Raw genomic sequence first — 12,909 nt, forward strand, 5'->3', positions numbered from 1 at the left:
CATGGGCTGCCTGGTCCACTGGCACTGTCGGAGTGTGGCCGCCTATCTCTCGCATTTCCTGTGGCAGCAAAGTTCTCAGGCTATTCCAGAACGCCCCAGGAAAGGGGCATTTTTTGCTGCCGTATTTTGGAGTATACATTGTGCTATTCTCTATGCAGCTACGTCTTATTGAAGACTTGAGGTGAATTTGGCCCCAGGAGAGGACTTTCACCTTGCAACACAGTAGAAATGAGAGATACTCTTTTCACCTTGAAGTGATTAGAGCTTTGTGCTTTCATTTTAAGGGAATGAAATGTTACCAGCTTGGTATCAGACATGTCCATTTCTTTTCTGTTGCGTAAGAATTGAGCTAGCCATGTTATTACACACCTGACTCCCCCAAATTAAATGGATTAGGTTTTTCTTGATGGCTTTTTCAGACAGGTAGATGACAGAATAGCGCCTTTTGGCACAGTAAGCATATGCGCAAAAAGGTCACCTCGAGGGTACGCTGGATTCCTTGCAGGAGTGTGAGCAGCTACAGAAGATGTATGGTGGGCACATGGACGAGAGGACGCTGGAGAAGACACAGCAGCAGCACATGTTATACCAGCAAGAGCAACACCATCAGATTCTTCATCAGCAGATTCAGGTATTAGAGCCTAAGGCAGGCCCTCCCAAGCCTTAGCTGTGTTTTCCTGCATTGCTGTGGACAGGACTACTGAGGGGGGTCGCAGCAGGATTGCGGAGGGTAGTTGTATGTGGCAAGGTAGAGACTGCTCAAYGTGCTGTAATGGGAAGCAAGGTTGAAGGACTCAGCAGTGATGTTTGTGCAGCTGCTGTGATAGCAAGAGCTGCAGTCAGGTATTGAATGTCTGGAGAATCTGGATATATTCTGTTTCACCTATCAACTGTTTCTAAACTTACTAGTTGAGGCATTATTGATCACAAGTACTACTTTTTTCTGGTACCTGGTTCAGGACTGTATCCGGCCGCCTCAGCCATCTCCACCCTTGCAAGCTCCATGTGAAAACCAGCCAGCTCTGCTCACTCACCAGCTTCAGAGGTAAAGAAGTTGTTTCACTGCAGCTCTGGGGAATGGGTTTTATCTTACTCAGCTCAGCAAAGAGCTTATGGCCTGGGAGAGCCCAGGGCCAGGCTGGATATGTATAAAGATAGAATGGCTGGGCCCATTCCCAGTGGCATGTGCCTCTGTCTGTGGGAGCCTTTCAGATGAATTCCATCCGAAGGCTTTTTGGAAGTAGCAGAAATGTGCTTTGAAGGCATAGATCTCATCTGAACAGATAATTCAGAGTTCTACCTTTTGACCAGCTTGAAAATGTTAGTTTTCAGTAAGGTAGCTTCTCTATTGTCTTCTGTTGGGAGCTGTTTCTGGGCTTCTCAAACCTCTTCAGGCTTTATGTTGGGTAACAGTCCTTGTCTTCATCACCTGTGACTTGTAGAGGAGGCAGGCTGAATTGTTGGAAAGGAGAAAGGAAGGTTTTGTCACAGACCACAGTGAATCAGAAGAACTTGTGGTGTCCTTGTTTCAGGGTTTCTCTTCTGGCCACTGGGGCATGCTCACTACCTACATGACTTAAGGAAGGTAGGTCCTCAGAATAGAAAGCATACTGGAAAAAGCTTAGGATTCTAAACAAGGGCTATTTATTGAAAAAAAAAACAAAAATACAGCATTTGGGTTCAGCTCTCACGGTTGAAAAGGCATCTTAATGAGGAGCATGCATGGTGAAAAGATGCTTTGTTTCCTTGCATAGGTTACGGATTCAGCCATCCAGCCCGCCCCCGAACCACCCTAATAACCATCTCTTCAGGCAGCCAAACAGTAGCCCACCTCCCGTGAGCAGCAGTGTGCTACAGCCCCATGGTAAGCAGTGACAGTTTACTGAGCCATCTGCACTCCTCTGGACAGGCCACTTGGCAGAACCATATGGTCTTATAAAAGCTCTGTGGAAAACAGTTTGTGGGGGTGTTGAGGGCTTTTGTTTTTTCCCCTACATTGTAGTCCTTTTGTGGTTTGCTGATGATGTAAAAGATTCTCCATCTGGCAGCAAGGGCTGGTGTTATCAGGAGTTCGCAAGGAATTGCCAGCTGGAATGTGTTGTTACATTTCATGTCATAAGATACTTACTTATCTCTTCTGGGGTGGGGAGGAAGGGCTGATATTCTTGGATTTATTATGCAAATCACTGTAAACTCAGCTTTGTTTCTCTTTCCCTGCAAGGGGCTTTAGCTGTGACCTTTGCACGCTGGCGCAGCATGAAGGAGTAGTCAGGAGTAGCACTCTTCTCACCACCCACAGAAGTACACTGGCATTCTTAGTGTTGCATGAGGCCCAGAAGAGCAGCAGCTTCTGTGCCAAGCAGAGCTTGCTCCTGAGCATTGCTGCAGGCTGGCACAGGCACTGAAAGGCTTTGTTCCTTGCAGGTGCAGCCTCCCAGTCCCAGTTCCAAGGGATGCCGTCCCACAGCGCAATTTTTCCACAGTCTGGTAACTGTTCCCCTCCCCCAGCTGTGGGGCTGACGTGCCTGGGCCTGCAGCAGCAATCGCAGCCTCAGCAGGTCACTATTCAAGTGCAGGAGCCCAGTGACATGGTCAGCAACAACCTCCTGCAAGGGGCGTCTGTGGCAGGGCAGGGTATGTCCTCCCATGCCCGGGGCATGTCCATCAGCCCGAGTGCCAACCAGATCCAGATGCAGCACCGTGCTAACCTGATGGCCTCCCTCACATATGGTCACAGGCAGCTGTCCAAGCAGCTCAGCGCTGACAGTGCAGAGTCGCACAGGTAAGAGCAGCAGCCCTGTCTGCACTGGTTCTCTGAGCTGGGAAGAGGGAAGGAGAAGTGGGGATGGATCAGACAGAGCTGCTGTCCATTTGACTGAGACCTGTTTTTCTTGCCAGCCCTGGGTACTTGTTGCAGGGAGTGATCTGTCTCCCGCCACTGAGCAGCACTTCTGACCCCAAGTGGGGGCTCTGGCAGTCTTCAAGGCTGCTGAGGCATGCGGCTTAGGAAGCATGTCCTTTCCAGGAATGGCCGTCACTGCCTCATGCCAGAGTCCTACTTGCTAGCAAGTAGGAAACCTAGGCAGAGAGCTGCTTTTGTGTAAGAACGGAAACTTCTTTCARATCATGTTTTCCTCTTCAGTCACGGGTTCTGCTTCACTTGCACTGGCCAGCAGTACACCACCTTACACTTTAGTTGGCCCAAATGAGTCATTTAAAGCACATGGCTCTAGCCACTCCTCTTTGGGGGAAGCTGGGCCATCCCTGCTCTCAAACTGGTGCAGGGCATGGCCACAGAAGAGCCCTGCTTTTAGGTGGAGCTGCTGCAGGAGAGTCACTTGTTTTTCTGTTCTTTGCAGCCTGAATGTGAACAGGTATCCCCCTGCTAACTACGACCAGGTGCACTTACATCCCCACCTGTTCCCAGAGCAGCCTCGTGTTTCCCCCAGCAACTACAGCCCATCAGGAGGAGTTGGCTTTCCTCCAACTCAGCAAGCCCTGAAAGTCCCACAGCTTGACCAGTATCCCAGTTTCCCTCAAAACGCACATCAGCAACAGCAGCACTACACTGCATCGGCACTACAGCAAGCACTGTTGTCCCCGACACCTCCCGACTACAACCGACACCAGCAGGTACCGCACATCCTCCAGGGACTGCTTTCTCCCCGGCACTCGCTCACAGGGCACACGGACGTGCGGCTGCCCCAAGCAGAATTTGCACAGCTCATCAAACGGCGGCAGCAGCAACAGCAGCAGCAGCAGCAAGAATTTCAAGAATTGTTCAGGCATATGGGTCAAGGGGATGCTGGGAATATGGGCACCAGCATGGGACAGAACCTCTCGGAGCGTCAGTCGCTRTCTTTGCCTTATCAGAGTGCTGATGCATACCATCCCCAGAACAGCCCCCAGCATCTCTTAAAAATCAGGGCGCAAGAATGTATCCAGCAGGTACCTGCATCAGTGCCACCGCATGGATATATACACCAGCCAGCTCTGTTCCATTCGGAGAGCATGGAGGAGGACTGTGCATGTGAGGGTACCAGGGACAGCTTTCCAGACAGTAAGAATTCAAATACATTGACCAAAGGTTGCCTCGATACCCCTCTGCTTGTAAACACAGGAGGGCACGGGGACCCAGAATCTTTGCTAGGAACTGCTAATCATGCGCAGGAGCTGGGGACACATCAATACAGACATCAGCCCACTGCTGGATTCAGTAGGAATAAGGCGCCCAGCAGAGGTAAGGCTTTGTGCTGCTTGTGTAGATGGAGCGGACTCTTCCGCAATGGCTGCATACTGCCTGCGTTCCTGCCAGATAACGCTGTCTCTGTCCAGCAGGGCAGAGGTTTGTGATGTATTTACGTAACGCAGAATTGTCTAGGCAGTTCTGGCTTTTGTGGGCTTCAGTAAATTGCAGGCACAGACTCTCTAATAAGCAATGAGGAGAGGAACTGGTAAATAAGGAGGGAACAGGACCAGATCCTGGACTTAGAAACTGACCCACTTTTGGGGCAGGTAAAGACAAGATGTCCTAAAGTCCTGCCGCCCTTTCAGAGATGCTGTGAACTGTTGTTAGTTCTCATTGGTAACATCTCCCATCCTCTGTCAACAATAGACTAGAAGGAGTTAGRTTACTAGCATATCCTCAGTTGCAGTGGTGTTTTCCTTCCCTCATGAACAGACCCTTGAGTCCAGGCATTGCTAAAGCTTCAGTAAACACRTGCAGTAAGAACAATGGTAAATGCCTTCACTGCTTAAGTCTGTCTTGCACTAGCTCCTCTGGCACTTCAGGAAGCAACACTAGCAAGATTTAGCCCTACTTGAGCTAGAAGGGGTTGGTTCTGAAGAAAATTAGGTTTGCTAATCTTGCTTATTAGCATCTGAAGACTTTTTCTCCCAGCTGCAAACAGCTGTGTCCTTGCTCCTTGGTGGAGCAGGGTATTAGCAGTGATGTGCTGCAAGTGTGAACCCTCCCAGAGCTGCAATTACRGGCCTTCTTTTTATGAAAAACAAAATCCTGTGTCCTTATGGTGGCTCTGAGGAGAGGCTTTCCAGGCTGAGGTGGGTAGATTGGTACCCACTGTAGGGCCGAGCTGTCCTGCGTCTGAAGCCGCTAGTTTTCAGAGAACCTTACGGTAGAGGTGCTGTGCCTGGGTGCAGGAGGCACTGCTTTGTCTGGGGACACATCACAGGCTAGCTGAGAAAGGACTGTGCTGGAGAAGACCTGCTCAGAGGATAGGACAGGGCAGCCCAGGACTTGGCCCTGCAAAGTCAAGGTGGGTGGATAAGGAGAAGGCATGGCTTTTCAGACAAGCTTTTAAGTGTTGGGTTACTGATGTGTTTTCTTTGTCAGACCTCAACTTCCCTGCTGTGCTTGAGGCACAAAAGGGAAGAATTATGCCAGGTTAAGCAGAGTGTTTAAGCTCCAGAATTCCTTTTTCTATTGAACTGTAAATTCATAGCATAATACTGTAGGCATACTTAGATGAGCTCTATGTGAAATGCCAAGATTTAATGAAGTCAGAAGCCAAATTTCTGCCTCAGTACTTAYGGTGCTAGAACGAGTTACACAAGGGAGGAGGACTTTGACTACAAGACTTTGTAAATGAGTAAAAGCAAGTAAATGTTTACAAATAGAATTGTGTAAGCCCTTCTGACAGAGCCTGTTTGGAGGGCTCATGTAGTAAACTATATTCAGAGATGTTACTACTCGGACTGCTTTCCTCCTGCTTTTAATAACCCCYTTGGTATCTGGCCTGTGTTACTTTGGTTTTAAATGGACATCTAAGCAGCCTAGATACACTTATCTACGTTTGAATCCTATAARACCTCAATGTAAATACTACTAATGCATTTGTTTCATTCAGTTGCATATAGTGCAACCCAAATGTTGTCAAGAGTGTCGTGCACAGGCACTGCAGAATGAYGGGAGGAGATTTAAAGCAAAACAAGCATGGCAGTCTTTCCCAGCTGCCGCCTGCTGACTTCCCCTCCTCTCCCCACGGAAAGRCCAGCTTCCTCAACCATGTCTCTGAGCTGTCCAGTTATTTTCACTGTACTGTTGTAAGAAGCTGTAACTTCCCCTGAAAGGAAAGGTATCTCTTCTTCTTCCGCAGCTTATAAAAGATTCTTTTTACACTAGAAAGTGGRGTGCAAGCCTCACAGTGACTCAGGGGTATTTGTACCCTCTAAGGGACTATGTTAACCCTGACTGAAAAGCCCTGGCTTGTCTGTCGAGCATCTGCCATGGACAGTAACTGGAGATTGCGAGAGTGTCAACCAAATCTGTGTTTAGGATGCGAGTAAACTGCACCTGAATGACTCCGCTACAGATTTGTTCCRTTCTAGCTTTCACAAAGCACAGGGAACACTGCCTGTGGGAAAACCACTTTCCTTGGCGTTTGGGGAACTGGCTGTGGTGGTGCTGTGCACACTGCTSGTGTTGCATGCTATACTCATGCACAAAGACCAGCTAGTACAGGCGCCAGATATCTTATGAATATGTGGATAAAAGRTTTTCTTGAGTGGGTTTGGTCTACCAGAATGCGACCGGAGCGAGGAAGAGAATGAGAATTCAGGCCTTCCTACCTCTGCTGCCTGAGCCGCATCCTGAGAGATGCTACTGGTCTGGGAGTGGGGGGTGCTGGATTTTTCCCTATTTGCTTACAGTTGCAGCTCAGAGGGAATWTATCTCCCTATCCCTTGTCATCTTGGGAATGCGGGCTGCTACCGAGGGCTTGCTGCTGGGCCTGGTCGCTCTTAGCCTGTCGTGCTCTGACAGCAGTTTTGCACTGAACTTGTTTGTGGAGCTGGGAGTGTGGAGGAGTGGGTTGCTGACATCTGCCCACTCGAGCAACCATTACCACAGTTGGAGCAGCAGCCCAAGCAGTGAGTGGCACTTCCCCACTCTTTCCAACACTTTGTGTTCCAGTGTGCCTCGTATTTTGTTTCTTGCTTTTCCAGGAAAGCTGAACTGTTAACCGAACTTAACCTTGTGGTTGTGCAAAGAAAGAGACAGGCCAGCTGTGTTTCTGGTTTCCTCCTGAAGTGTTTCGTGCAGTACTGCAGTATCTGTGGCATAGGGTGGTACATTCCTRTAGGGAAGGGCATTTGAACTTATGTGCTAAAGACATTTGCTTGCCTGCAAATAATGCTCAGATCATAGATTTGAATTGGAAAGTTTTTAGTACTTTCACAGACACATCTCCTTGGAGAGTGTATTTCTTGCACCTCACAGTCTGTAATCTCAGCCAGGAAGTGTGCTGCGACTAGCACTCCGGGGGGGTTGCTTCCAGCTGACCAAGTCTTCAGAACACCAGACTAGATCTGGACTTGAGGATCTACCATGTCCATGTCATTTCTAGGTGACTCCCTAGTGCTTCTGGCCACGTCCGCATGTTTCTGCTCTGAAGAGCTACTCATGTCAAGAGAGCTGTTTATGTACATCAGAATGGATGATAGGCTTCTCCATAGCTCAGTACTTTATTTAAAACATCGTGTACTTGATGACGCTAGGTTTTACTTGATAGGAATGTAGCCTTTACCCTCGGACATAAGAGCTTGCAGTGCAGATGGACTTTGCCAGCCAGAACACTCGTGTACTCCTACAGCCAGATTGTGGGAGGGTAGAGAGAAGTCATCTGATAAAAGCTAATACCTGGCAACTCCTCCAGCAAGACTATGTTGCTAGCAGTTGCCAGGTGAYCTTGCTGGAACATCCCTGGCGGGAGGTCTGGGAGGCACCTCGGCCTCCTTTCTCATGTGATGTGGGCAATGCAGGGAGGAGCAGGATGCAGGGTGAGCTTGGGCTCTAGGGGAGGAAGGCAGCGCAGGAGGGCAGTTGGAAAGGGACACGTTGCTGGGCTGTGGGGCTTGAACAAGAACAGCCAGATGATTTCCTTTTCACTGGCCAGCAGCGTGCTGCTCTTTCATTGGTGAGTGTGTGTCCATGCCATCAGACCTGTGAGACCCYGCAGTGTCGTGGTAGGGCACGTCACTGAAAGCTGCAGGTTCCCTTTATTAATGTGTCCATTCTCTCTCTCGTCTGATTTTCAAGAATCCATCGTAGGGAACTGTATGGACAGGAGTTCCCCTGGACAAGCGATGCAGGTGCCTGACCACAACGGATTGGGCTACCCTGTGCGACCGGCATCCAGCGAGCATCCGCGGCCCAGGACCCTGCAGAGACATCACACCATACAGAACAGYGATGATGCCTACGTAGGTTTGAAGAGGCCTGTGCCTGGCAGGCCTTAAGGCAGTGCAGAGCTTCCCTGAAGCGTGTGGGTTATGTATAAGGGGTCCAGTGTGGAACAGACAGCTTTCTGCTCTGTGAGGCTGCTGGGAATAAAATGCTGTGGGGAGCACTTCACTTAGTACACCCGGTTTGCTTAAAACGGAAATCGTTTTAGCAGAGACCAATCTGGAAGTGCTCCTCCTTTCCTGATGTGTTGCCTGATTTACCCCAGGGCTGGCTGCTGTAGCCCTCGCATCCTTTCCCCACCACGGCATTTCTGATGAGATCATCTGGGGTGTGCCAGCCTGGGCGCTGGCTGCAGAGGGCTTTACGGGCGAACAGAGTCCAGCAGTGGGTTTGGCAGTGCTGCTGAGCAGCACTCAGATCTTGWCAAGAGCAGCTGCTTTGCTTCCTCCGTACGCTGGCCCTCTGGGAACAGCCATGCCCAGATCTTGACATGCTCTTTGCTGCAGCTCCCAAGCRCGTTGGAGGAGAAGGGCTCTCGTCTAATTAGTGAGATGTAGGTTTGAAAGGGACTCTGATTGTCCAGTCCGTTCTTATGGGCTGAGGTGACATCGACTGTACTTAAGCTGTCCCTGATGGACTCCTTTTGCTTGTACTTGGAAGTCCCCATTGAAGGCCTGCACAGACTGCCCAGGCAGCCCGTCAGAGGTATCTGGGGGGGAGCAGCAGGAGGCGTCCTTCRAAGCCCCCTTTGACTTGCATCCCCTTGTCTCCACAGGTGCAGTTAGATAACTTGCCTGGAATGAGTTTAATGGCAGGAAAAGCGCTAAGCTCTGCTCGGATGTCGGATGCTGTCCTCAGCCAGTCGTCACTCATGACCAGTCAGCAGCTGCGTGACAGGGAGAGTGAGGGTAAGGACTGGTCAGGCTGCAGAGGCATCTCACGGAGAGCGTGGGGTTCTGCTGAGGATGTGGGTCAGGAATCGGAAAGAGTCCACRCTGTGTCTGACAGGGCAGTCTGGGCTGCGAAGCTGTCTCTGCTTCGCTTGAGTGAGCAGGGCTTGCGGGGCACGAGTTGGGGGCGCAGGCTGCAGGGGAGCGCGTGCTGCTTGAAGGGTGGCTGAGAACGGGGTGATAGAAGAGCTGTGGCATGATTGTGGTGACTAAAGGTTYAGCCATCACTCACAAGCAGGAGCTTGCTGATGTGTTCGTGTCCCCCTCAATACTTCTGGGGTAAACTGAATTAAAGAGAACTCTTCAGTTTCTCACTGCACTTGAGGCTTGGATGGATGCCTCAACCATCCTTCTCCCCGCYCCACCTGCCTGACCCCAGTGTACTCTGTGAACCTGTAACGGCTTGCAGAGCTTCCTCCCCTGAATGCTGCTCTCAGCCAGAGCCTGGACTTGTGGCAACAGTGATCTAGACTTCCTGGAGGAATGGGGGTAACCTCTCCAGCTGGCCTGAACCACAGAAAGCAGAATCTGCRGAGTCCACAGAAGCTTTAACTCCATGGTGCTCTGTGTACAAACTCTGACGCTTTTCTTTGATCTTGCAGAATGTGGGGACAGTTTGGAAGGTCAAGAGCATCCCAACTTGGGCGACGGCAACCAGCATCTAAACACCTCTTGTTACCCATCGACATGTATTACAGACGTCCTGCTGAGCTACAAGCACCCAGAGGTGCCCTTCGGGATGGAGCAGGCAGGGGTGTAACAAGGAGGAAGTGAGTATTCAGGCGCACTCCTTGCCCCCTTTGGCTGCGTGTCCAATCTAGGGTTGCCATGGTGGCAGACCCCCAGGCCTCTTGGCCTGGCTTCCTTGTGTGCCTCCTTCCCCATCCGCTTGCTCTAATCTTGGCACAAGTCCGGGGAAGAGACTGGCAGCTGCAAGCTTCTGCCCTCGTGGCTGTTTGCTGTCGCTTGTGGTCACCCAGGGACAGCGCTTCTTCCTCTATTTGTTTTGCTGTTCTTCTATTCTGGGGCAGAGCTTGTGGGTCTGGACTGGGACAATGGGTAAAGGGCTGTGGAAGCAGAATTGCCTTCCTGAGGTGTCCTTTAACACATCCCTGCTTCTCTCTCTGTTGCAGGTTTTATGTACAGCTTTGAAATGAAAAGGTCCATTTTAAACCAACAGTATCTAGCAGCATTGCGCCAAATTGCCGTAGTATTTCTGACTAACTGGAATACCATGGCCCCTTTCCTCATAATCAGTTCATCCAGTGTTTTGTTCCTTTGGTTTCTTTAATTTTTGCCATATTTGCCGGTAACTCCAGCTATCATAGAAATAACCAGAGAACCCGAGTCCTACATGTCAGCAGAGGATTCCTGGAGCCCGAGCGCTGCRTCTGGTTTGGAGGGCTTCTACTGTCCAGGGCCGGGCAGGCCCAAGGGCGATGTGGAGCCGCTCTTGCCCTCCGCCTGCCTCTGCTCGAGGGCCCAGCAGCAAGTCCAAGCAGAGGGGACTGTTCTCCCGGAGCGTGCCTCAGCCGGGAAGGGACGAGGCAGGTGGCAGCTGCGGGCTGCGGCGCGCAACAGCGGACCTGGGGGAGCCAGGCCCGAGGGGAAGCGCAGAGCTGGCTCCGGGCCGCTGGAGGCTGTGCTGTCCTTCCACCTTTTAACCCTTTGCACTGGGGAAGGGCCCGGAGCCACCCGCGCGTGGGAGCRGGGCGAGGAACAGAAGTGCCAGCCTGCCCGGCCCTTGCGGCAGCCCCCGGCGCGTCCCGCCCCAGGGCTCCCGCCCCAGGGCTCCGGCAGGTGGGGAGCACCTACCCCTGGTGCAATACGCTTTTCGTCTCCCCTTTGTCTGCTCCTGTTCTTTATTTCATTTTGTCACTGTGTAAAAGGATCACTTCTTCCCCTGCCCCCCCAGCCATTAACCTTTTCTTTTCAAATTCACCTACAACTCCCCTCCCCTCTTTCCCCCCCCCCCTTTTTTCCTGGCTTAACGTAGGGAAGACAGATTTTCTTTGTTTTCTTAGCTTTTCCTCCTGATCACGTAGGAATTGTTTTTTGGTAAATGTTGTTTTATTATTATTGTTATTAATAAAAGGCAAAAGGAATTTCTGTTTGAGAGAAATTTTTAACTAGATTCTGTTCTATATGAATTGTGACTTGCACCTTTTGTTCAAAGTATTTTATTTCTTTTAATGACATTGTAATTGTGACTGGTTTTCTCTCTCGTGCCAGTGGCGAAAGTGGTATTCTCCTTTATACAGTTCAGATGTGCGTAGATCTCCTCTCTGTTCCTCTTTTAATTCTTTCCTTGACTGCTAGAAAGAAAAGCCCCCCGCAGCAGTCGGGGCTCGGGGAGTGTTTGGTGTCATCGTTGCCTTTGGAACTTTACGAGCTACGACAGAAATTCTTATCGACACTTTTGGAATATTTTTTAAAAAATGAAAAAATCGATCCAGCCCTCCTGAATTTGCACAGAAGGAAGTGTGAAACCAGCATGGCAAAGGTTAATTCGCTACCGTTACCATTGCCTCTTCCCCGTCCTCCCTCCTCCTTCCCCTGCCCCCAAAGAAAATAGTGCTAAATGGATCTGCAATCCTGAAAACCGGAAAGGAGAAAAAGTCTGCAGCTGACAAACAGCATCTCCCAGGTCAGCGTTTCTGCTGAAACCCTAGTGTCGCTCGAGTTTTGTTGGTGTATAGCTATCAAGTTACATTTCTTAACCTTGTGAAGTAGGTGGCATATGTGTGCGGGGTCGGGGGGGATGCGGGGAACCAAGCAGGGCTTGACGGACTTCAGCGGGAAGATACCAAGAAACACTGAAAGCCTTTTGCTCTGTATCTTTGATTTGTTTTCCTTTTGTTTACATGACACTGTATGTCTGGGAGAGTTGACAGCCACCCTACAGAAAGCATCCAAAAAAGCAGGGACTCGCTTAACCGTGCCATTTCGCAGTATCACACTTTTTTTATCATTGCTTTGTATTGTAGTAATCAATACGCGCAGTATATGTTGAATGTATATTAATATACTTTGCTATTATTTCTGTTTTTTGGAAATGTCAGAAGTATTTTTTCTCCCTCATTTATGTTGGACTAAAAAACGTTTCAGTAAAATCTTCAGTCCATTTTTTTGTGGGTCACTTGCAACTAGTCAGTTAGTTGGACAGTGGGATCATGACAAATAAAACCATGATTACGATCTCCTGCGGCCTCGTGTTTTCCTTGTCGCTCAGTGCCAGCGCTGGGATGGCCTCCGGCCAGCGGGCTGCCCGGGCGGCCGGCAGCGTGAGGGCTCGAGGCGCCGGCCCGCTCCTGAGGCCTCTGCCGCGGGGGGTCCCGGTGGGGGCCCCGGGCTTCGGCTCTCGCTGCCGCCCTCGGGCCCTTTGAGCGCAGGGAGGCGGCGTGGCCTCGCGCTGCCCTGGTGCGAGATGTTTTGCTCAAATCGCTGGCTTTTCGTCCCTGCCCCCTGCAGCGCCGTGACCTCCGGCGGAGGCAGTCGGAGCGGAGCTGCGCCGCGGCTGACTCATCATGCGGCTGAGCCGTGCGCAGCTGCGGCGGGTCCCTCCCGCTGCTGCCGCTGCTCCGGGGCCCCGCCGCAGCGGGGAGGTTTTGCTGCCCGCAGCAAAGCTGGGCGCCTCGAGCCCCCGCGGCAGCGTGCGGCGCTGCCGGGCTCCTTCAGGCTTTCCACCGGCTGGGCTTTGCCCCCTCGCACTTCGCGCAGGGCCTCGTCAGTCGGTGGCAGTGCTGGGATCTCTGC

The 12,909-nt window shown here is 51.0% G+C and overlaps 1 protein-coding gene across 8 annotated transcripts in view; it reads left to right on the forward strand.

The window, feature by feature from the left end:
* The window catches only part of SIK3 (SIK family kinase 3), a 101,431-nt gene extending 89,080 nt beyond the window's left edge, over positions 1 to 12,351 (forward strand). For all 8 annotated transcript variants that reach the window (XM_085303105.1, XM_085303109.1, XM_085303106.1 and 5 more), the window contains 9 exons: positions 506 to 631; positions 960 to 1,045; positions 1,755 to 1,864; positions 2,425 to 2,782; positions 3,360 to 4,240; positions 8,057 to 8,220; positions 8,979 to 9,111; positions 9,756 to 9,923; positions 10,287 to 12,351. In XM_085303105.1, the coding sequence (XP_085159231.1) occupies positions 506 to 631; positions 960 to 1,045; positions 1,755 to 1,864; positions 2,425 to 2,782; positions 3,360 to 4,240; positions 8,057 to 8,220; positions 8,979 to 9,111; positions 9,756 to 9,913 (2,016 nt within the window). In that variant the 3' untranslated portion in view covers positions 9,914 to 9,923; positions 10,287 to 12,351. The remainder of the gene's footprint in view (positions 1 to 505; positions 632 to 959; positions 1,046 to 1,754; positions 1,865 to 2,424; positions 2,783 to 3,359; positions 4,241 to 8,056; positions 8,221 to 8,978; positions 9,112 to 9,755; positions 9,924 to 10,286) is intronic.
* Positions 12,352 to 12,909: the final 558 nt, after the last annotated feature.

This window comes from Rhea americana, unplaced genomic scaffold (genome assembly GCF_003343005.1).
Source record: "Rhea americana isolate MKP2758 unplaced genomic scaffold, rheAme1 scaffold_197, whole genome shotgun sequence".
Taxonomy (NCBI): domain Eukaryota; kingdom Metazoa; phylum Chordata; class Aves; order Rheiformes; family Rheidae; genus Rhea; species Rhea americana.